The following is a 23277-nucleotide window of genomic DNA, read 5'->3' on the forward strand; positions in this document are numbered from 1 at the left end:
TATCAGGTCTCGAGAATTGAGTTTCTTATTCTAGTTTCACTTTAATTGAATCTTCCTGTTAGCATCAATAAATAAACCACCCCAAGTTTACAAATGCAAGCCTTATGAGGTCCTGGGATTTGAGTCCCCCGCCCCACTTAGAGATTATCCTATGGACTCGCCACTACCGGCCTGCACACCCTCAGCTCTCAGGAGGCCCCCTAGTACATTCAGCTGGGGTAAAAATGACTGTATGTGATCCCTACGTTCTTGTGCGCGCTGGTGAAGATGTTGCAGACTTTCCTCTCTAAGCATAAACCCGTCATTCCGTCGATCCAAGAATGCTTGTGCTACCGTGGGTGCCCAGAAGTCTGCCAATTTTGTCTCGTCACGGCCATGCGCATAGACCTTCCTTGAGAACACATTGGGATCTCCGAGTTCACGGGAAGACCTCCAGACTGAACTCACGACATGGTAGGGTTGATCGAGGCAGCCTAACACAAACGCCGTGATAATCCATAGCTGTGTCAGAGCGAGGACCCAGAAGACGAAGGTGCTGGTTCGCAGATAATTTATCCAGTGAGGAGTGTAGATCGTAACAAAGCTGTTTGGAATGGAGGTTGTGATTTCAATGTATCCGCCATAGTTCAGGGCGCGGAGGTACGCTGTCAGCTCGGTACGCATAGGTTCAATGTCGAATCCGATCAACTCTCGTGTCAAAGTAAACGACTTGACCCGGGCAGGATCACGACAAAACCGCTCACACCAGTCCATCAGTCCAGGGGTGCTTTTGTTTGAGCGATCGGCATCCGCACCTAGGAGAGTATGATCCTCTGGCTCCCCAGTACCTTCCTCCAAATCCGCTGCTTCGTGGGAATTTCGACGGCGTGAAGACTCTTCCCACCCAGGAGCCCACATAACGCTCCTATCGAAATGTGGTGCTCCGTCATGCCCAACGTGGTGGAGCAGCAGTTCATGCCACTCTTTTCTACCTTCGCCAAGTTGCAGGAGCGTCGGCGTCAAGTCGAGCGTGAAGTTGAACTCCCATGGCTCTTCTCCCTTGCTCTTGCACCCTTTGATGTGAATATATTGACGCGGTGGCATTTCGGCCTGTGAGGAGATGAGGCGATAGAGGGCGCTGGGGCATTTAGAGAGCGACGGTGATAGCGTGAAAGTGCCGCCTTTTCCATGGATGTTGTTGAATGTAGTCCCCTCACGGCCGCCAGGGATCGAAGTTTCGACTGGCGTGGAGGACGGGACGTCGGTCACATCGTCGTAGAGCGGAGGTCGGTCGCTATCGTCAATGGAGCGGAGAGGAATATCGGAATCGGACGGTCGACCCATTTTAAATGACTAGATTCCTCTTGATGTGTTACAATGAGATCCTGGAGATAGGGTAGAGCGTTGCGCCTCTGAATAGTTGATGGGTATTTAGGTCGCAGGGTTTCTTAGGAATAAGGCCCCCAGCAGCACGTTACTAAATATAAAGTCTGAACGGAGCTTATGGCGGGCTGACTAGCCCAGGCTATGCGCCAGCAGGGCTACCGTCACCTTATATTTTACACTTTCAGGCTGCGCCCTGCATAGCCTCCTCAACAGGAAAATAATTTCTTACACTCTCAGCCCATATACCAATCTTTTCAGCTGACCTTGCAATTCACCGGCTTACCCGTCTTCATCGTCCAATGATCACACACCTCTTACCCCACCAGATTTATTAAATTTCCTTCACCTATTCATTTCTATTCCTTTCAATCTGGAGCATATCATTGAAAGCATTTTCTGTCTTTGAACATGCGAGAGATATTTAAGTCGATTTAGAAAATTCAATCACTCACCCCAGCCGAGTCCTTTGTTTAAGTCGATCTTGTTAGATGATTCATTTGGTCTATCGTATCCTTCCTTTATGTCTGGAGTATGGACATTACGAATACCAAGCAGAAGTTACTCATTCTTTTTTCTGATAACCCACAGCCCGAAGAGGAAGTATCAGCGCCACAAAGCCTTCGTGGTATCATCTTCCTCCACGGCGGATATTACGAATCTTAATCTACATTTCCAGGATATACGACTGGAATTTATCGTTATTAGGATACGAATGTATCATTGTCATCTTTAACGCTTTAACAGATCTAACGTTAGTATAATTAGACTAGTTTAGCAGATAAAAGTCCCCTATGAGAAGGCTAAGCCTATTATAGAAAGCAAGGTAATATTACCTACTAGTATTATCTCTTTATAATTCACTGCCCACCCACCTTTCCCACATTTCAATTGAGGGGAAATCAGAGCTTAGAGCTCTCATAGTGCAGTTCTCGGATAAGGCACTCTGAGAATTCTTCTTCGTTGGTCACATACCCTGAATGCCGTGTATGATTTTCCACCGGAATCTGGAGCATATCTGACGGCCTAGCGACTGGAACTCGGGCAAGCTTGAGTGATATATCCGAGCCTCTGACAAGGAATATTCTGTTTCAATACTCGTCAAGTTTTGTGACGTCAAGCTTGTAGTTCACAAATTCAAGCAATTCCTTCTCTAAATAGGGTTTCATATTGTCTGGCGGGAGACCTGATGGCTTCTGATAGGTCTCCGTGGATTTGAACGTTTTCCAGTCAATTCCTCCATGTAGGAGGGGCATGATTCATCAATTCGCTGGGCCAATGCCAGGGCGTTTTTATTTTTCTTAATCTCTGCAAAGATTGCTTCGGTTTGGAGTTGGCTCGAAACAGACATCAAGAATACAAACACAGGCTCGTACATGATGACTGCTCTTACTAGGGCGGAAGAGGAGAAGAAAGCTGGGTGGCAGGGGTGCAACTGCCAGAGCAGGTAAATACAAGCGCAGGCTCATTGGATGAAAAGTGTTCTAAAAGCTCGGCAGCATCGTTGGCATTTTCTTGTAGGATGCTATTTTCAGTTGTCCCATCTCCAAGTTCTGAGGTGGAACTACGGAAGAAGCCCTGGCAATCGAAACTGACTACACAGGGATGGGAGGACACTTTGGACGCGAGGATTCGTAGGATATAGCGGTTCCATGGCCTTCGGGGGTCGAGAGGAGAAGTGGTCTCGAGCCAATGACTGTATGATAAATAGAGGCGCCATTCACCGCAAGTTCTGGCTTATACGTAAGTTTTCATTCTGGTGTTGAATGCAGTTCTCAAAATTGATCACGAGAGTTTTGAAGATAATATGGGACGCAATGCTTGCACATGCTATATGTCGATAGCGGTCTTGTTTATGAAAATTTTCTCCGAAATTCCAACGTTGAAGGGTGCTCCCTCAGTGCACCGCGGCGGGAAAAACTTCCAGAGCAGACAATATACTTCTTATTGTTAGGACGAGGGCATATTAAGCAAAGTTTCCAAAACCAAATGAAACATGGCCAAAAAGTGCCGGGTGTGTCGTACAAATGCTCTCCACGTCGAATGAAGATAAATCGTGGTCTGCTAGATTGTAGAATTCCCTAGCGATTGCAGCGTGTTCGGCACTGCAAATTGTGATAGATCGCAGCATGTTGTGAAGCCTAGAAGCGGGTCGGTCCATAATGCCACCAGCAAGGAGACCCAGCTCAGATCAGCATGTCGATCAAGAAGGATTCATTCGTATCTTTGAATCGCGTAGATCACCTCACGTGAGAACGTATGTACCAGTTATGAAGTATTCTGTTATGGGCTTTGCTTGCCTAAGGGTAATATCATGTGAAATCTAGAGAGAACGATGAGGTATAGGGTTTAGAAGAGATCGTCTGGAAGTTAGTCCAATATCTAAATTGCGGCCATCGCCATGAAAGACCCATCCCTAACTAATGTCCACATGGTATCATAAAGCGAACTCAAAAGCCACAACTCCACAGATTGCAATGCCTTAAATGTGCTCAAGCAGCAAAAAAAATCAAATCAAATAACACCATGCCGTGCCTTGAAGATGGATATCTTATCATCATAAAATAGAATCTCCTGTAACGTGAACCTCACGCAGAATATGCTTTCATCGAGGTCTGCATCATAGTCGTCTTCCGAGGGATCGCTGGACATGAGTTCAGGGTCTTGTTGCCCTGGTTCATCGTCATCGTCGTCGGTTAGGGCAGCGGGGTCGAAATGGAAGCCGTCATCCCCTGTGGAGGTATCGTTTGCTTGGGGATTTTCGAAGTCGCCAGTGGACGTAGCTTCAAGAATTTGATAGCATTTTGTCTCGAGTCCGATGTATGTGATTTTGAGCTCGGGGCGGATGCTGACTATGTCAAGGACTTGGAGAGCGAGTTCTTTTAGGTCGCGGTGGAGACTGTTGCTTATGTTCAGAAGGTATAGGGCGCGGAGCTGGGGCATGTGGGGGAGTCGTTGGAGGAAAAAGTGCTGGAGATATTAGTTTTGGAATGGGGTATGATGGGGGACTTTGTTAGCTTACCCAGTCCCGGTAATGCATTGCCATTCCTAGCTCTCTGAGCTGCGGCATTCGCTCGCTTGTCACGAATGAGATCATTTCGTGATTGAACATCCATTTGTGCCAGCGATGACTCATTGCGTCAACATTCCCATGTCGATTATCCGATATCCCGAACCGTTCGGAAGCATCTATTGAAACCTTTCGCAGGCTAAGACGGTGTTTTCGAAGAATGTGTCTGTAGATGGCATCAATATGAACGGATGATTCATAGCCCGCTCCTTCGTTCAAATACACGCTCTCCAGGGTATTTGGCGCCAGAGTATCTTTGATAAAGAGCATGAGATATGAAGAGACAGTATCAGTCCGCAGATGTTTGAGTTTCAGCGAATACTCTGGAGCACTTGGTGCATCGTAGCTTGATCGACGCTGGTTTGTGTTCTGCGGTCGCTTTGGCGGGAGTGCTGGCGGTGCGTACTTCCGACGAAGTGCTCTCCACAGATTCTCGTGATCCTCACATCGCATCAGCGTAAGAGTAATTAGACGAGTCCAGTCCAGTGTTGGCAAGAGAGTTGGTATGGAGAGAGGGACACGCTCCAGTTCTAGAACTTCAAGGTTCAACTGCTCGTCACTTGGCCGAGCGAAGAAATCTGGTAAACGTGGTGTAGAGTAACGTCTTCCAGAATGTGACACCCCATTGGGCTGAGATTGATCTGCTAATACGCTCGTCGTTTGAGTAGATGTTTTATTTTTGGATCGATCTTGAGAAATTGATGCTGAAGACTCTGAGGGTGCTAGGCCAGCATCCGAGGAAGCTATGGCATTCTCGTCTGTCTGAGTCTCGGATTCACGTTTTGAAAGAACACTGAGGATTCCCCCAGCCTTCGGCCAACCCATCAAGGGCTCCCATAAAGTATCAGTCTCTTTTTTACAAGTTACCCAGGGGGCCAAATGTGCCTTCATGGAAATGCCAATGCGCAGCTCAACCAGACGACGGCGGCATCGTTCAATGAGAAGACCCAGCTCTTCCACATAGGCCGGCTCATCTATGTCAAGAACCGCCACGCTCTTGAGCGGCGGCAATACAGACAGAGAGGGGTGTTCCACATGCCTGTACCTTTGTAGTGGGCGGCTTTCGGGTGTTACATTCGATATGCGCAGAACATTCTCTGAGTTATCGTGCCAACGCACCCAGATGCGCTCTAGGCGACAACTATGGCCCGGTCGGTCGGCAAGTGAAGCAAGCGCTAGCCATATTTCACGAACAACGCCCGTTGGCATGTCCCAGACAAATGCCTCGAGGTTGACCATCCGCGCAACAGCCAATGCAACAAGTGTACCCAGCATCTTGCCCACCTCTCTGTTCACGGAGTACTCCTGAACCCAGCTCAATGGACCATTTCCGATAGAGAATGTGCGAGTGTACTGCGCGTAATAGTTCCCTCGTCGCGGTCGAAACCCAAATTCGGATCCACGCGTCTGCGACGATTGATGTCTATAGTCGTCACAGCCACAGTTTGAACATGCGCACGCCGGTTTATCGTATCTGGGCGGCGCAGGCCGATCAAAGACATCATCTCCCATCACCAGCGTTGATAATCCATATGATAAGGCATCCACTCCGGAGTAATCCTCGGCGGTGGGATTCAGCGATTCCGGCCAGACGATGTCGAAGCGTGAATACATATGCGGGATTGTGAGGGCATGGAGCGCAGAGCACGTCAAAGCAAGCGAAGTGAGGTCATTCGTGTGCGTAATCTGTCATAGCATAGATGTTAGCTTCGATCATCACACGCAGCGCCCAACCACGCACTGAGCCCAGCGCGTCGGGAAGCTGCTCACCTCCTTGACAATGTCTTTGAGAACATCCAACGGCAATTCCAGAAGCTGCATCGGTTTTCTACCTGCTTCCGTGTCCGACGGGATCTCCATCGAGGCTGCGGTGCCAGGCGTCGATGTCCGAGTGGGGTTATGTTCATCAGAGCTGCGGCTTGAAGCTGCCTGCTGCAAATGTAGATTGCCGATTGCGGTCGATAGATGGTGCTGAGCGATCGCGTCCGGTTCCACTGAGGCAGTGCTATGGCTGGAGACGAAACCCTCCTCATCTGATGATGACGCGAGGTCGGAGCGTGGGCGATCAGCCCAGTCCGTGCCGGCCTCTGCCATGAGATGGGAAGGTTTCTAACGCTATAGCACAGGATCGGGGAGCAACCTTTCAAGGACAGACATGTCAATGTTCCGAAAGCAAGGGAAATTTTGTTGTTCGAAAGAGAAGTGAACTGGGGAAGCAACAAACTAAGTGGAGTGAGAGCGGATCGCCCCGACGCCCCGTGGATCATCTGCGCCCGATTCGAGTTACATAATCAGATGCTCGTCATAGATCGATCGGTGTCCAAAAAGTGTGTCCAAAATCAACAACTTCCAAGTAGCTTACGAACCCTAGTTCTACAACAAACCGTGTGAATAGGCTCGATACCAAATCACGAAACCAAGTAGGCCATATATAGAGGAGAATGACCCACCCTTCATCAGCCCCACTTCCTATCCCGATACTGCAGGGAGTAAGATTGGCTATTAAAACAGTATCTCCCGCTAGCTAACCAAAACTTGCTAGTCTTCCTCTATTTTCTGATGAGGCAACCTCCTAGCCACCAAGGCATTATCTGCGGTATCTGGAACAACCACCCCCGGTAGATGCTAGCGTATATCTGCTGAAGGAAAAACAAAAAGGGACTAAAATCACGAGTTGTTATTAATTATATCTTTTCAAATCGCGGAATTGCACAAAGAAACTTTCGGGTTTGGCTTAGCCCAGCACATTATAATCCATCACTCTGTGCCCAACTTCTCCAGATTCATAGCAGCACTGATACAAGCCAAATGACTAAACGCCTGGGGAGTATTGCCCATTTGCTCCCCGGATATGGCCACTTCTTCAGAAAACATTCCCAGGTGGTTGGAATAAGACAAGATGTTGTCAAAGTGAGAGAGGGCAAGTTTCCCGAGCTGGGGGATCGGCACATCGTATTTGGCAGCCTATATATTCAGAGCGGCTTAGTTAGTGATAGGTGTGTTTTGATCGCAGAGAGAATACCCACTCGAGCCATGGCTTCAACTAGCCAAAAGGTTACCATGATAAAGGCACCCTCGCCTCCAGCCATTCCTGTGGAACACAGTGTAAGTAATTACCCGGGGAGATGAAAACAATAATTCAAAATGGGACCTCGCATATTGCATACCATCATTAGCTTTCACATGATCGTATCGGAAGACCATCTTGGCACTTGACAGACCCTCTTTCTCGGGGGATTTGAGAATCTGCTTCAAAGTGCTGATGAACCGCGGGTCATTCGGCGCAACGAAAAAGACCAGCGGCGCAATCAGGATCGATGCATCCAGCACATCTCGACTTTCGTAGCTCTGGCAGAAATGGCCACGTTCCGCATTGTAGCCTTTCTCCATGATCTCGTCGTAGAGTTCGTCGCGGATGGTGATCCATTGGAAGCGGTCGGGGCAAGGGAGACTGGCACGTTTCTCTGCCAGGCGGACACCACGATCCAGAGCTACCCACAACATGACCTTGGAGTAAACGAAGTTCTGGATCTGGCCACGGGACTCCCAGATGGACATGTCTTTCTGGTGTCGCACACTAATGCAGAAGTTGACCATGCGCCGGATCGCAGACCACTGGTCGTAGGTGATGGGATTGCCATGCTTGTTGTACAGGTAGATACTGTCCAGGAGTTCGCCATAAATATCCAACTGGGTATGGAACACCGCTTCGTTGCCAATGCGCACGGGCTTACTTCCTCTGTACCCATCCAGATGTTCCAGTTCCACTTCGGGAATGTCGCAACCGCCGCGGATAGTGAACATGAGTGGCAAGAAAGGCCGATTGCTTCCTCTGTCGGCATCCTGGAGGGCGTGCGGGAAGATCCGTTCGAAGATAAAGTTCACGTAGGCCTCCGCCTCGCGGCTGTACCCCATTTTTAGAAAGACGTACAGCGTGAATGCCGTGTCGCGCACCCAGGAATATCGGTAGTCCCAGTTACGGGAGCCGCCCACTTCCTCAGGGAGGGAAAACGTAGGCGCTGCAACGATGGCACCCGTAGGCTTGTAGGTGAGTAGCTTCAGGATCAGAAGACTACGCTCGACTGTCTCTCGGTAGTGACCACGAAAAGCGCATTTGCGGGTCCAGTCCGTCCAATAGTCAGAGGTTTCTTCCTCCATCTTTGCTAGGTACGCAGCCATCATCGCCGAGCTGGGAACCGCCTTCTCGGGACTGTGCAGCACAAGGTGCACCGTCTGTCCCTCCGACAAGGTGATCAAGGCCACCAGTCCGCGACCTTTTAAATTTGGCCGGTCCTCCATGCTGAGCTTCGTCTTGGGGTACCCAAGCTTATCAGGCTCTTTGGAATCCGCAAAGATTTCAAGCTGCAGGCGTTCCGACTCGCTCTCAAAATGAGCCGTCTGAAGCCGGTGTTTGCACATGTCGTTCTCCAGTTTTGCGCGAGCCGTGTGCGGTTCTCGCGCGTAATTGAATGCTGGAAACATTTCCACCTTGAGCTCCATCGTGCCACGGCTACATTCCAGCTTTCTGATCAAACCTGAGTGCTGCAGACCTGACTTGAAGCGGTTCGCTCCGGGCTCGTTGCACGGACAATAGCCCGATAGCACGCGACCTGCATGACCGCCTTTCTTGGGACTCACGGGGAAGTAGTCCAGCATCGTCACGACACCATCTTGGTTGGTCCATCGGGTTTCTAGGAGATTCGAATATGGCAAGTATCGTTGCTTGGTGTGAGGATCGTCCACGCAGTCTTGGGGCGCAACAGCGAAGAATCCGCCTTTCTGAGAGTCTAGTAGACGACAGAAGACCGAGGGCGAGTCGAAGACTGGCCAGCACATATAGTCCAAGCTACCAGCCTTGCTCACCAAAGCACAGGTGTGCATGTCTCCGATCAGTCCATAGTCTTCAATGGCAATATATCCGGGATCTCCCATAATGAAGACAGAAACCACGATCACCGCGTGAATTTTTTCGTTGATTGATTCAAATGGAAATAATAGTAGGCGGATCCACGAGCAGCTTCAATTGCAGGTCGAGGTGTGAGAAAGCGAAGAGAATCCCATCCGAAACTCGCTCTTTCCACCGTCTAACCCCACCATATAAGGATATCCGCCAGAAGCACGGGGAAGGACGACATAATGATGAGGATGGGCTCTGGCTGAGGTCATTTCGATGCTTTGGGGAGATGGTATCCCGATAGCTCCCCCAATGATGAAGCAGAGAACGATGTGCACTGCACAAATTGATGGGCACATCATCATTATGCTGACTCCTAGTTGGGCTCAATTAGGCTAGGGAGCGCCCTGCTGTTATCCCTGGTGAGAATCACGAACAGTACAACAGGTTCGGGCCATTTGTCAAAGGTCCCAATCGAGTTCAAGCAATTCGCCATGAGGCTTTGGGCAGTGGTTTCAAGATGGACCACAGCCTTCTCGGGTATCCCCATTCCCATTCTCCATCCCCATCAGATTTCCTATCTCGACAGCCCCTTCCGGAAATCGTAACCCACCAGTTGAAAAGGAGAACTGCGAACCAGACTCCGTGCAAGTTCCCCCTTGGACCCCGGATCGACCGGACTGTGGATCGACCCTAAGTGGACCCGTGGCGGACCAGTCAGAGATTGGGAGGATCGTAGTGAGGAAAACACCGCCTTCGCAAGGAGAAATGTCTCGTGTTTCTTCATCGTCGTGGCCGCTACTCCTTTCCTTTTCTTGACGCTTTCTAGCTCTCTCACACACACTCTCTCTTTTTCTTTCTACCTAAGATCTACATCCCCCCAAGGGTGCACCGCCGTGAAACGACTCCCGGTCGCACCCTCATGGGGCAGGCACTTCTCGTCTTCCCCCTTCCCTCCTTTCTGGACCGTGTCTAGCCCCATCCTAAAAATTCCAAAATGGGGGTATCAGGCGGTCACCATCGTCGGCGGAGCTCGGTGCTCACAGGCGCCGCGCGATCCTCTCCTGCGACTCCCTCGGACCGGAGGGATGAGAGTCTGCGACCAGGCGAAGCACCGAAGTGGGACGAAGAGCCCTTGACTGCCGAGGACACAGACACGTCTGATCTTTCGACTTCAGTTGTCGACAACAATCGGGACATTGAAATGAGCTCAGACGATGACCAGTATGATGAGGAGACTGGCCTGACAGCTAATCAGAAGCGTCGACGCCGGCGCCGGCGCCGGCAACGCAGAAAGCTGGATGCCCGCATCGCAGACGTCAAGTCGACTCGATCAATCTTCCACTTAGGCCTGGCCGATCGCAATGTCGCCAAGAGGCTATCCGTCAACGGCGGGTTGATCCTCATGTGGTATTTCTTCTCTTTGTCCATTTCAATTGTGAGTGACCTTTCCCTCCATCTACAATACAATGGACTAACCCGATCCCCTCTCTACAGTACAATAAATGGATGTTCTCCGAAAGCGACATCGTCTTCCCTTTCCCTCTCTTTACAACCAGCCTGCACATGCTTGTCCAGTTCACCTTCGCCGCTCTTATACTATGGATCTTCCCGTCATTACGCCCTCGCCACCCACCGTCGTCTCCCTCGAGCTCGCCAGTGGAAGGCCTCAAAACCAACGAGCCCGTCCTCACCAAACTATTCTATCTCACACGCCTCGTACCTTGCGGCGCGGCCACATCCCTCGACGTCGGACTTGGCAACATGTCCCTCAAGTTCATTTCTCTTACCTTCCTCACAATGTGTAAATCCTCTGCCCTCGCTTTCGTTCTTCTCTTTGCTTTCCTATTCCACCTGGAAACGCCGTCTTTCAAGTTGATCATTATAATCGCCGCAATGACGATCGGTGTGGTGATGATGGTTGCTGGAGAGACTGCTTTCAACGCACTCGGATTCACGCTGGTCATCGCATCTGCCTTCTTCTCCGGTTTCCGATGGGGTCTGACCCAGATCCTCTTACTGCGGCATCCCGCTACGTCGAATCCTTTCTCGACTCTCTTTCTCCTTACACCAGTCATGTTCTTTTCTTTGATTTTCATTGCCCTCGCCGTTGAGGGCCCTAACGATATTCACCAAGGATTCTTGAAGCTTGCCGAAAAGCACGGAACGGGTATTGGTGCTGGCTTGCTTATTTTCCCTGGCGTTCTTGCATTCTGCATGATTTCCTCCGAATTCGCACTTCTGAAGCGCTCTTCCGTCGTCACCTTGAGTATCTGCGGTATCTTCAAGGAAGTTGTGACGATTAGCGCAGCAGGTATTATTTTCCACGACAAACTCACGCCTGTCAACATAACCGGCCTGGTAGTCACCATTGGCAGCATTGCTTGCTACAACTACATGAAGATCTCTCGCATGCGTAGCGAAGCCGATGACTCTTCGAGTCGTGAGGGAACATCCGAATCTGACAGCGAGGACGATGAACCCAGCGGCGGCGAGTACGGTGAATACAACCGGGTTGCCGGCCAGGATTCGGATCTGGTCAGCTCTGTACCAACCGAACATTTCAACGACGACTTGCACGTTTCTCCCGCGGGTGGCCAACGGCGATCATTCCGCGTTCGGGCTAGTGGCGCCATGCGCGGACTCAGCATTTCCACCACCACCATTCCGGAAGACGACGGACCTCCGTCTCCTATCAAGTCGGCCCCGCCGACAATCACATCAATGGCAGAGGCAGGAGGGTTCCCACATCTTCATGCATCTCAACGAGAAGATTCTCCGGGTGTCCAATCGACCGCTTCCATGTCACCCGTCCGCCATCAAACGCCAAACCCTCATTAAACTCATATATTCTTCTACTTCCCTCTCTATAACCATCTAGCCATCCGATAATGGTTATTTATACGGCAATACGTCCACTCGACCTCTTTTGGAATGATAGAGTCTGCGACTCGCCCGACTGAGCTCGGGATTGGCATATTACCACAGATGTGACGCTGCCTTTGGTTTAATGGCGCAACGACTGTGTTGGGTTTGTGGTAGATGTGTCTTTGTCTTTTCTTATATGCATGGAGGCATTTGTATTCATTGCAGGCGGTTTGATTGATACCACCAATTCAATTTCTTTCCTGGGGCTTTCATAGCTCATTCATCTCAATATTCGAATCTCTTTCAACTTATCTTGTAACTTAGTATCACTATCCTATCTGATACAGTAGTCAACTTAACCCTCGATAACGCCGATATCAACAACACCCCTCGTCCTCTTTATCAACCTTCATCATATCAACAAGACTCTTCTGCTTCCCCTTCCCCTTAGCCCCCTTCTTCTTCTCCACGTCCATCTTCCGCTCATACTGTTCCATCCCCTTCTCCCGCATCTCCCGCCCCTCCTCCGCAAGCTTTGTCTCAAGCGCCTTGAACTCCTCCCCTTCAGGATCCATCCCAATAAGTGACTCAAGCAACTTGATCTCCCTAGCCCAAACACCTGGATCCGGAACAGCAGGCGGCGCAGCACCCGCCGGCCGCTTAGGTCCCTTCTTCTTCTTTCCCTCGCCCTCACTCTCAGGCTCAGCTTCGCGATCGATGGGCGTCTCCAAAACCATCGGCAACCCCTCGAACCGCGGCTCATTCATCACATTATGAAACGCCCGCAACCCAAGAAATCCAGTCCCAATATTGGCGTGTAAATCACGCTTACTTCCCCGTGGAGCCTTGGAGTCGTTCAGATGCAAAGCGCGGAGGTATTTAATTCCGATAAGCTCGTCGAATTCGGTCATGAATGCTTTGAAACCCTTGGGCGTAACAAGGTCATAGCCCGCGGCGAAACTGTGACATGTATCTATGCAGATGCCGATGCGGGAGTGGTGTTCTTCTGGGATTAGGGCAAACAGATCGCGGAATTCGGAGAGTTGGCCGCCGATTGTGTTGCCGTGGCCGCACATTGTTTCGAGGACTGGGATTACAGTTGTGGTCTCTGTTAAAGCTTTTGTGAGGGTTGAGGCGAGCCGGGCCAGGGCTCCCGGAAGGGGAGTTTGGTTTGTGCTTCCTGGGCTGGGAGGTGTTAGGAGTTGAGTTTGGTACGAAGGGGAGGGCTTACTGGAAGTTGTAGAGGGTTATCCCGAGGGCTTCGCAACGGCGGAGGTCTTCGAGGAAGGAGTTGTAGGCTTGATCGGACTTGGATTGGTCATTTTGGGCTAGATTGACGAGGTAGGAGCCGTGAGGGAGAATATGTCTGGCATTTGGTTAGCAGGGGTCTTCGTCTGGAGGTGAGGTGGAGAACAGACTTGGATGCGTCGTAATTCTTTTCGGCGCATAGCTTACGGAATTGATCTCGGACGTCATCTTGTAGAGGTGGGTTGTCCCATTTTCTCTGGGACTTGAGAAATAGAGCAATCGCGTTTCCCCTAGATATCTGATTAGTCTCATTTCAATATTCGGAGGCAGAGACTTACCCGATATGCTCGCTGTTGTGGATGGAATTGAAAACGCCCTTCGCGGCACTCACATGGGCGCCAACAAACATCTTTAAGCCCTGAGTTCGCGGAGCCAGCGGCATGGCTTCGGCTTCTTTCTCTTCTTTGGTCTTCCTAGCCCGCTTGGCAGGAGCGGCTTTCTTTTGCGTGGCAGCCGCCTTGGTTTCAGCCTTCACGGGGACGTCCTCTTCTGTCTTAAGAGCAGATTTGTCCTCGTCTTCCTTGATGGTTGACACAGATTCTCTATCCTCAACGGCCTCCTTCTTAAAGGAAGTGGGTTGGGTCTTCTTGGCCCGAGCACTCTTCGGCGTGGACTTGACAGGTGTCTCCTTTTTGGGCTTGAAGTCTTCGTCGGGCTCTTTTTCTGAGTCTTCTGAGGATGAAGCTTCCTTCAGGTTGACATTTGATCTTTGTCGTTTGGATCGTCGAATTGGAGAGCCGTCTGGTGTCCCTGTGCTCAGATTCCGCTTGTGGCTGGCCTTGGGCTCTGTAGCAACCAGTTTTTGCGGTTGGGCGGATATTTCGTCCTCGGTAGCGCTGGTCATCATAATTAAAGACCGAGTTGAGTTCTGTGGTTGCTGCCAGAGGGGAATTTGCAGAGCAATGCAATACTTGCGGTCCCGAAACTGATGGGTCTGCGATTTTGATTGGGTGTGGACAAGGACTCCCAAACGTGCTGAGAAGCTTGATTTGTCCGTACCAAGAAAACTTCCAAAGTGCAAGATTAACAGAGCAATATTTTTTGAATTTAGTAGACTTCTAATCTTTACATTGATGAAGATGACATCGTGGAGAGCCTTGCATCTCTTTTCATGTCACGTGGAGATCGCCGGGGCAACAGTCATGTGATGTTTATCGATAACCAAATAAGAAAGTGCTAGCCCCTCGACAACTTTGACGTGCATCGACGACTCAGGCAAAATGGCTGCCTCCGAGGACCTCATCGACTTCAACATTATTGAAGCTCAAAAAGAAAACGTCCAATCGCTCCCCGGTGGGCGTTCGGCCAGAGAACTCGCCCGCATCTTCTCTGGTGGCAGCAACAGTGACAGCCTCTCGACCCCCCTCACCTAACGATACACGAACACTCAACGGAGCCATCCGCCAAGAATACGAAAATGAATTGCAAGTTATAGGAGAATCCGACGATCCGCTTGACGTTTACGACCGCTACGTGAAATGGACTTTGAATGCGTACCCTTCTGCTCAAGCGACTGCTGAGTCCGGCCTCCTCCCGCTGCTGGAACGTGCAACCAAGTCTTTTCTGTCATCAACTCACTACAAAAATGACCCACGATACCTCAAGTTGTGGCTTCACTACATTAGGCTATTCTCCGATGCGCCTCGCGAAACCTTTGCATTCCTTGCACGCCATCACATAGGTGAGGGGTTGGCCTTGTTTTACGAAGAGTTTGCTGCGTGGTTAGAAGGTGCCGGACGCTGGGCACAGGCCGACGAGGTATTCAGGCTCGGCGTGGATCGCGAGGCGCGGCCGGCTGAGCGATTGCTGCGAAAATACAGCGAATTTCAACATCGATACGAGGAGCGGCCGCAGAACGCGGGGCCATCCTCTCCAGCTCTACCCGCTGTTCGCCCAGCGCTAGCCGCGAAGATGGACCCCTTTTCCCTGACAGATCCCTCTGGAGACCAACAGGCCTCTCAACCATCACCTCAAGCGGGTGCTACGAAGACGAAATCTGGAAAGGCAAAGATGGCCATCTTCTCCGATGTCGAAGCATCCTCTGCCGAGCAACCGGCTGCAAGCGGTACCACAAAGGGCTGGGAGAGCATTGGATCCATGCGAGATCGAAGGAAAGAAAACGAAGTCGAGGCAAAGCCGTGGGTTGGAGAGACATTGAAGGCAGGAAAGAAATCAGCGCCGAAAGAAAAGATGGCCATTTTTAGGGACGAGGTAAGTTGCAATTTACGTTGCTCATCCCCTTTAGACCTTCTTCATATTTACGATCGCAGGACTAATTGCTGGGACCTATGTGCTTCGATTCTGTGTATACAGTCAAATTCAAATCCTCCTCAAGAAGAAATATGTGCCCCCAGGCACATTCCGGAACACCATGTAAGGGAAGCGGTAAACCCACGAACTGGCCGACGAGAACGCGTGTTTGTCGACCTGGAATCAGTATACCCCGACTACAAGAACCCTGCACACGAGGTCAGCTTCGAGGAGTTGAGGGCTATCAAGCGAGGGTGGATGAGCAAGAATTGGCGGACTCAGAAAGAGCCTTTAAAGCAAATTTCCGGAAACTCTGCTAGTGACTTGCAATCGACACAGCCCAAAGCACCCAGTCCTGATGAGAATTTGCCAGAACAATTTGACCAGAAGTTGGCCATTGATGAGCAGTCCCCGACGCAGGCACAGGATGGAGCTTTGGAAGGCAAACCTGGTAAAGCGAGGAAGTTCAAGGTTCACGGGGACTCGCAGACTCAAACTGGTATTTCTTCGATACCCACCATCCTTTCTCGAACCTCGATGCTAACTACGTTTCAGTCAAAATGAAGTTTGACTCTCCTACAAACTCAAAGGTCCGTCGGAAGAGCACCAGAGAGCCGACAATGACCATGCACACGCGCGCCGCTACAGACGAAATCTACAGCATTTTTAATCAACCGTTGAAAGCCGAAGAGGAAGATGCAGCCGATAGTTGTTTCGGCAGCGATTACGACGATGATGATTGTGCTAGCACTGCAGATACTACTGGTCATATCTCTGCGACTTCAAGTGACTTTGGTGACGACGAGACCCAAACATTTCACAAGTCGCTAGATGATACGGAATACGGTGATGGTGATACTACTCACCCGGGAAGTGTTGTTGGAGACGATTGGACTGAGTTCAGCGTCAGTCGAGATGTCCCTGGCGCTGAATTCGCAGATGCAACGTCCCAATCTGTTATTAGCGAAGGTGTACCTGGAGACTCACTGCATGGAACACCTGAAAGAAGGGGATTCATGCCACAGATGCCAGAAGACTATGCTCCGCCCTGTGGGACGTATAGAGATCCTGCGGTCATGGCCCAGAACCGCCTACCCTTCATGACCCCCATTGTAGAGCGCACTGAGTCTTCTATCTCCATGACTGCTGCTCGAAATGCTCTCTCCAATGCTAAAACACCATCAAGACCTCGAACACCTTCTGGTGTACCACAAATGGGTGATCTTCTACTGTCCAGTCCATTGGGGGGTGCTACGCCATACCAGGGAGACCATACCGTGAACTCCACTGCCGATGTTCCATTCAGTCCCACTGCTTTCAAGGCCCTCGCCCCTAAGCAGCGTCGACGAGAGGTCATTATCAAGGAGGCACAATGCAACCCAACAGACAATGGCATTCGCAATACGATTTTGAATTCCCTGGAACCTCCGCTAGCGGCATATGCAGGCTATCACGGTCATGTTCAAGCCAGCAACTATTCTTCCATGATCCAGAAATTTGTGAAAGCTCATAGCAGGCGATCCAAGAGCGGCGATGACGAAGAATATGACATGCCAATTCTCGAATTCCCGGGCGCCGAGCGAAGCTACATCATCCGTCGTGAGCTCGGCGCAGGCGCCTATGCCCCGGTCTATCTAGCTGAAAGTGTCGACAGTCTCGAGTCCTATAACTCTGATTCTGAAGAAGAAAACACGCCTTCCAGCGGTAGAGACCCCTTGGTCAAGAAGTCCAACCTCTACGACACAGCCCGGTACCCATTTGAAGCCGTCAAGGTCGAGAACGGACCTTCAAGTGCTTGGGAGTTCTATATGATCCGCACCGCCCATGAGCGCCTTCGCAAATCCCCCGGGCATTCGCGCGCCACGGATAGCATCGTCCGCGCCCACGAACTCCACGTCCACCAGCGCGAAAGCTTCCTAGTTGAAGACTATCGCGGTCAAGGCACCCTGTTGGACCTAGTCAATATCCTCCGCAACGAACCCATCTCCTCAACCCACAACAGTGAAGGCGGTCTCGAAGAATCCCTTGCCATGTTCTTTTCCGTCGAACTCTTTCGTACCATCGAGGCCCTCCACGCCAACGGCATCCTCCACGGCGACATCAAAGCAGACAACTGTCTTGTCCGCCTCGACGATGAAGACCCACCCACAAAGGCCCTCTCGCTGCTAGACCTCGGCACCGACGAACCAAGCCAAGATTCCCGCGACAGCATCTACTACTCACCAAACGGAGTCCTCGGCTGGCGAAACAAGGGCCTCGCTCTCATCGACTTCGGCCGCGGAATCGATATGAACGCATTTACCCCTACCGTCCAATTTATCGCAGACTGGGAAGTAGGAACTCACGAGTGCAACGAAATCCGCGAAATGCGTCCTTGGACCCATCAAATCGACTTATATGGAATTGCGGGCGTGATCCATGTCCTACTCTTCGGAAAATACATCGAATCCTCCGCCGTCCGTACCAGTTCCGGCACGTCAACTGCATACCGCATCCGCGAGTCATTGAAACGATACTGGGACCGCGAGCTGTGGGTTGATGTCTTTGATTTACTTCTCAATCCCGGCTCCGAAAAGTGGGTTTCTGTGGAAATGGAAGCTGCAGGTGAGAACTTTAATGGACTTGCGCTGCCGGTGTTGCATTCAATGCGAAAGGTGCGCAAGGCTATGGAGGATTGGCTTGTGCTCCATGCGGAGAAGAAGGGGCTTGCGCTGCAGCTGAGAAAGATTGAGGCGTTGCTTTCTGAGAGGAAAAAGAAGATGGAGCGTTCTTGATCGGTCTTGTTTTCGGTTGTTTCTTTTCGCCTTTTGTTTCTGTTTATGATCTTATACCCCCTCAATGTTTTTTGTTTCTTCTTAAATTCTAGTCGTTGATATTCTAGGCATACACATTCTTTTCTTTTCTTGCTGCTTCTCATCTTCAAATTAGTCTTACTAATGAACAATCATTTTCATCAGACTCGAGTGCCAAGGTGTCCTTGCGAACCTAATCTAGGTCTAGTGTTCCTTGGTAAGTCATACGGGTGGGCATTCTCCCCCCTAAGCTCGGTAGATCTGTGCCCAGGCGGGCCCTCTACTAGCGTCTGGTTCCTCTTTAAACCAACTCAACATGAAAGTAGGTCCTCGTTCTACAATCTACAGTCAACAGTCTAGAACCAACAAGGAAACCAATGAAGATAATAAATTGGGCAATCTCAACGAGTCATACACCCAAGCTTAACGCGACTAAATCCTTCAAAGTCAAACCCACATAAAAACAGGTAAAACAACAGACAGCCAGAGCGCAAGTAGAAATGTAAAGGTAAAGAGTATGAAAAATAGAAGATCCATCAGAAACATGTGAAGGAATCAGAATCAGAGCCAGTAAGAATCAAAAACAATCCCAACCACAAATCCATGAGAATCAAAAACAAAATGGCATCTCATATCAAATTCTCAAATCATTCAATTAACCAAAAATGATGGATATGCGGGGGGGTAATGCAGATTACAAGCAGAGTGAGAATCAGAGCGAAAGGAATCGGATGGTTTGAATGCAATAAAAACGACGGAGAAGCGGACCCAAACACCTCGCTTGCGTTCAGGAATGTGGATGATGTGTCGTGTGCCAACGTCATGGGCGGTCGTTTCGTGGCGGTTCGTCTATGTGGGGTTTGCGTATGTATTCGTCTTGCACATTCTTTTAGGGGCGTGATATTTCAAATTTGGGAATGGAATTGAGAGTCTCATATCATAGATGGGAGTGTCTCGGGGTTCCGGGGGCCGAAGAGAAAACGGTGGCGGTTTCGTTCCACTCGTTTGTCATTGTGAAGTGAGACGAGTGGAGTGGTTGATGAAGACGTGAAAAGGAAATGTAGGGAGTGGATCGCGCGATGGCGGAAGAATTGTAAACTGGTGGTTTTGTATGTGGTTTTTTGTTGTTTTTCTTTTTTGGTGAGTTCTTTTGTTGGCCTTGAGGCTATGGCTGGTGCCCCGTGGTCAGAGATAGAAAGGAAAACAATTCTGTCGAGTATTGAAAGGGAGTGAACTGGCACTTGGTGATCAAGGCAAAGCTGCAATGATCACAAGATGCGGTGGATAAAGGCAATAACGAGAGTAAGTCCCAATAAGGTCGACTGTCCATTGGAGACCGTGATCAAAGCAGCGGAAGAGTTAAGTTGCAATTGAAAATGATCAACATATGCGCAGACCGACAAAATCAGGAGGAAAGGCCCATCACAATTTTCTCTTCGGAGGGTGAAGGTCGTGGAAAAAGCAAATTTTCAGGGTTGCCCCAGTACCAGGCTGGATCTGGTACCCGGGCCATCAAGCGTATCATTACAGTCGTCAAAGGCCGTTGCTGTCATAAATAAAAGGCTGCAAGAAGGGCTGGCACGAAAACAAAGCGCCCATCTCGGTCGTTGGGGTCATTATGCAAAGGGGAAATCTCGCAAAAACGAATTGACAGCGGAAATGCGCCTCTATTGGCGCACAAATGGCATGTTAAGGATTTGCCGGCGGATACGCTCGGCATCGGAAAGTCCTTCCTCGAAGGGATCCTGCAGTGATGGACCAGTGGGCTTCTCCTGCTCCATGGGAGATGGATTAGCCACTGTGCCACGATAGGGCGGGATTCCACCGGTCAAGAAAGGGTCTGATAGCGAAGGTGCGTGTCGGACGAAACGGCGAGGGGCGTCGCGACGCTTGAATCCGCCATCCAGTTTGAAAGGTGAGCCCAGTCGTTTGATGTTCTCGCCTTGCTGGAGGCTCAGCAATGGGTTGGGCGGCTTAGCAACGGGGGTGGTCTCTTCAGCCTGAGATGAGTTGAGGGATGAAGGAGGTGAGAAAAGCTGGTCAACATCCCGCGGACCAACGGCACCACTCGTAGTAGCACCGCGGTTGCGTACACGGACTCGGCCGTGACCCACGCTTTGGAGCTTGTTGTCACGCATATAATGCTCCAACCGATTCTGTACTTCTGTGTCGGAAGGATCCTTATCCCCATAAATGTCGCTGGAGAATACGTCATCGGAATCCCGGGGAGTTCTCTCCACCAAATGAGTGTTGCGGCGGGCACGACGACCAGGCACATGCATTGTCCTGGCCGGGCGAGGTAGATCTTGGACTTGACGGCCCGAGCCTCCAGGTCCCCAGGTATTGTATACAAAGGGCGATCCCAGGCGCGGGATGTTGTGAGCAGGGTGGACATTAAGGTGCTGGTTCACGGGCGGAGGCATGTGGTTGGCAGAGGGAGTTTGCACCGGGTTGTTGAACCATTCCGTGTTGGGCTCTTCGGGCAAAAGAGTCTCAGCGAGCTGTGCAAGCGGAGTAGGGTCATACGTGGAGATAAGGGAAACACCGAGGTCGCGAGTGCCGTAAGCTGCAGTGCTATTGTCTGCGAAATCACGGATATGCGATTCCGCGTTCGCGCCGAGCATGTCTGCAGCAGGCTCTGGGCTGCGAGACTGCATCATGCGCTGGTAATGAGGCATGATGCAGAACTTGCGGCGACAAAGCAGCTTGAGTCGTCGACGCGTCTTAGCATCGGACTTGGGCCAAGCAGTCTGGGTGGCACCATCAACTGCTTTTGGAGTAGAGCTACCGCTCCGGTCAGTATTCTGTGTGGAGTAAGACCCGATAATGCGATGGTTCTTCTCCCAGGTCTTCTTGGCACGGCGGGAGACTCGAGACGTAACGCCTAGCGGCGGGATACTGCCCGGGGTCATCTTGAAAGGAGTCATGGTAGGATCCTGCAGGTACATCTGATATGTGTTCCACAAGTGGTTATCCATTTCGCGACTCCACGACTTATCCTTCATTTGGGAGCGCATCACCTTGTGCTTCTTGGGCAGGGTGGGAGAGCTCATCTCGGGCTCTTTGGGGAACTCAAGAGGGAAATAGGAGTCAAAGTCGCTCTCAGCACTCGTACAGCTTCCTCCTACTGAAGGCCGCGAAGCAAAAGTCTCGATTGACTCGATAGATGAGTCGGAGTGGTTTGAACAGGCGGAGTCGGGGCGGGAGATGTTGTAGGCGGCGGGTGTCTGATCCCACGACGGCCACTGGCTTTCGGTGTCGCAGCCGTCGTGTTCCGCGCCGGCAATCTGTGCAGGAGGTGTCTTGAAGACCATGCGCTGGCGCGGGGGTGCAAGGAAGCGTTCATCGCTGGTGGGTTCATCGGAAAAGGACGCGTCAGGCGCGACGCTCTGATTGTTCACTTCGATGGAGGGCAGAGCGACATCCTGGTTACCTTGGAACCGAAAGATATCCAGATCCATCCGTGCGCAGACATCAGTGCCGGAACGAACGCGAACTCGAGGCAGGCGGCAGCTGGAGATGGAATGACGCGGCGGGGGAGGAACGTCGATCGAGGCGGAGGGACGTTCGGGGGTCTTGGGCCCGTCGGCGCTGATAGAGGGGAAAGTAAAGTTCTTGGGGAGCGTACGCGAGAGCTGACGTTGAGCCATGGTGACGGGCTCGCGATCTGGCGCTCGCAAAGTTGGAGGGTTGGTCAATTCGATATTGTGAGAGATATCGGCGGGAGGCTGACCCGGGAGGAACGTGGTCTGGTCGGTTTGGCTGCAACTTTAAAAGTTAAAGCGCGTGGGTCGTTGAATTGGTCGTGAGTCGTGAGTGAAAGAAGGAAAATCGAACGAGAGCAAAGCGGATGGTGAAGGAAACGGAAGTTGGCGTGTGATCAGATGCGCGGAATGCGCGAACTGAGAGATAATCGGATTATCACCAGATCACATCGGCTCCACCCCAGCTAAGAGGGAATGGAGAAAGTCGTCATCACCGGGGAAAAAACCACAAAAGAAAAGAAAACACGACTGCGAACGCTCGCAGGGGTGGAAGTGGGAGGGGGTGGGTGAGAAGGGAAAGTGAGAAGAGAAGTGAAGAGGAAGGGAAGAAGAGAGGTTGGGCGTGGAGTGAGGCGTTGGGGCCACCGGTACCTGGAGTTTAGGGGTGTGTGCGGGCGTCCGCGGTGTACCTGTGACTTGCGACTGTACTTTTTTTCCAGTTGTACACTTTTGCCAGGTAAAAAGTGGACACCGCGACTTTGCGCTACTCGCGAACTAAAAACCGGTCCCTCTTCTACGTCTGCGGGAAACGCTCTGTTATTGTTTAGATCTTCTTCGAGTCCTTCCTAGTGAGCGTGGCCGCATACTGGACCTTACTTGATGCACGCTGCAGAGGGCATAACAGATGGGGAACAGCACCGCCGAGAACGCCCACGGTAGGAGGTAGCCACGGTAGCGGGAGGCTGGGAACCCAGAGATCCCGCGAGACCCAGAGGGGATCCAACGGGATCCAGAGCCCATTGGAGCGCTGATCACGATGGAGCTCCCATCGATCGTGGGCTCGGTTAATGTTTGGTGCCCCTACAGTACACGCCCCAGGTGAAGTCCCGAGTCAACTGCAAGGGCTGCTCCTCCCGAGATACTCCTGCGGCGGTGATGACCTTTGCATACAGCGGTTAAGGTGGCGGATCAGGATTTTCCTTTCTTTATGTACGGAGCGCCCCGTACATGAAGTATAATCTATAGCTA

The 23277-nt window shown here is 51.1% G+C and overlaps 7 protein-coding genes across 7 annotated transcripts; 2 read left to right on the forward strand and 5 right to left on the reverse strand.

The window, feature by feature from the left end:
* Positions 1-144: 144 nt before the first annotated feature.
* On the reverse strand, positions 145-1323 carry N7443_006968 (uncharacterized protein; the record flags this gene model as incomplete). Its single annotated transcript, XM_056887024.1, has 1 exon — positions 145-1323. The coding sequence occupies one exon, from the start codon at positions 1321-1323 to the stop codon at positions 145-147; it is 1179 nt and encodes a 392-aa protein (XP_056740673.1).
* Positions 1324-3876: 2553 nt separating this feature from the next.
* N7443_006969 (uncharacterized protein) lies at positions 3877-6526 on the reverse strand (the record flags this gene model as incomplete). The annotated part of the gene is made up of 3 exons (XM_056887025.1): positions 3877-4332; positions 4385-6118; positions 6203-6526. The coding sequence occupies 3 exons, from the start codon at positions 6524-6526 to the stop codon at positions 3877-3879; spliced, it is 2514 nt and encodes an 837-aa protein (XP_056740674.1).
* A 663-nt stretch (positions 6527-7189) lies between these two features.
* N7443_006970 (glycoside hydrolase family 15 protein) lies at positions 7190-9364 on the reverse strand (the record flags this gene model as incomplete). The annotated part of the gene is made up of 3 exons (XM_056887026.1): positions 7190-7396; positions 7459-7523; positions 7600-9364. 3 exons carry the CDS (start codon positions 9362-9364, stop codon positions 7190-7192), a joined length of 2037 nt encoding a protein of 678 aa, XP_056740675.1.
* Positions 9365-10323: 959 nt separating this feature from the next.
* On the forward strand, positions 10324-12167 carry N7443_006971 (putative nucleotide-sugar transporter; the record flags this gene model as incomplete). Its single annotated transcript, XM_056887027.1, has 2 exons — positions 10324-10764; positions 10824-12167. 2 exons carry the CDS (start codon positions 10324-10326, stop codon positions 12165-12167), a joined length of 1785 nt encoding a protein of 594 aa, XP_056740676.1.
* A 404-nt stretch (positions 12168-12571) lies between these two features.
* N7443_006972 (DNA-(apurinic or apyrimidinic site) lyase APN1) lies at positions 12572-14349 on the reverse strand (the record flags this gene model as incomplete). Its single annotated transcript, XM_056887028.1, has 4 exons — positions 12572-13379; positions 13426-13560; positions 13613-13732; positions 13781-14349. 4 exons carry the CDS (start codon positions 14347-14349, stop codon positions 12572-12574), a joined length of 1632 nt encoding a protein of 543 aa, XP_056740677.1.
* A 373-nt stretch (positions 14350-14722) lies between these two features.
* Positions 14723-18526, forward strand: N7443_006973 (putative checkpoint protein kinase (SldA); the record flags this gene model as incomplete). Its single annotated transcript, XM_056887029.1, is given in 4 exon segments — positions 14723-14834; positions 14848-15713; positions 15816-16251; positions 16308-18526. 4 exon segments carry the CDS (start codon positions 14723-14725, stop codon positions 18524-18526), a joined length of 3633 nt encoding a protein of 1210 aa, XP_056740678.1.
* Positions 18527-20211: 1685 nt separating this feature from the next.
* On the reverse strand, positions 20212-22194 carry N7443_006974 (uncharacterized protein; the record flags this gene model as incomplete). Its single annotated transcript, XM_056887030.1, has 1 exon — positions 20212-22194. The coding sequence occupies one exon, from the start codon at positions 22192-22194 to the stop codon at positions 20212-20214; it is 1983 nt and encodes a 660-aa protein (XP_056740679.1).
* Between the last annotated feature and the right edge of the window lie 1083 nt (positions 22195-23277).

This window comes from Penicillium atrosanguineum (genome assembly GCF_028827265.1).
Source record: "Penicillium atrosanguineum strain IBT 20685 chromosome Unknown utg000005l_segment0_segment0, whole genome shotgun sequence".
In the NCBI taxonomy this organism is placed as follows: Eukaryota; Fungi; Ascomycota; class Eurotiomycetes; order Eurotiales; family Aspergillaceae; genus Penicillium; species Penicillium atrosanguineum.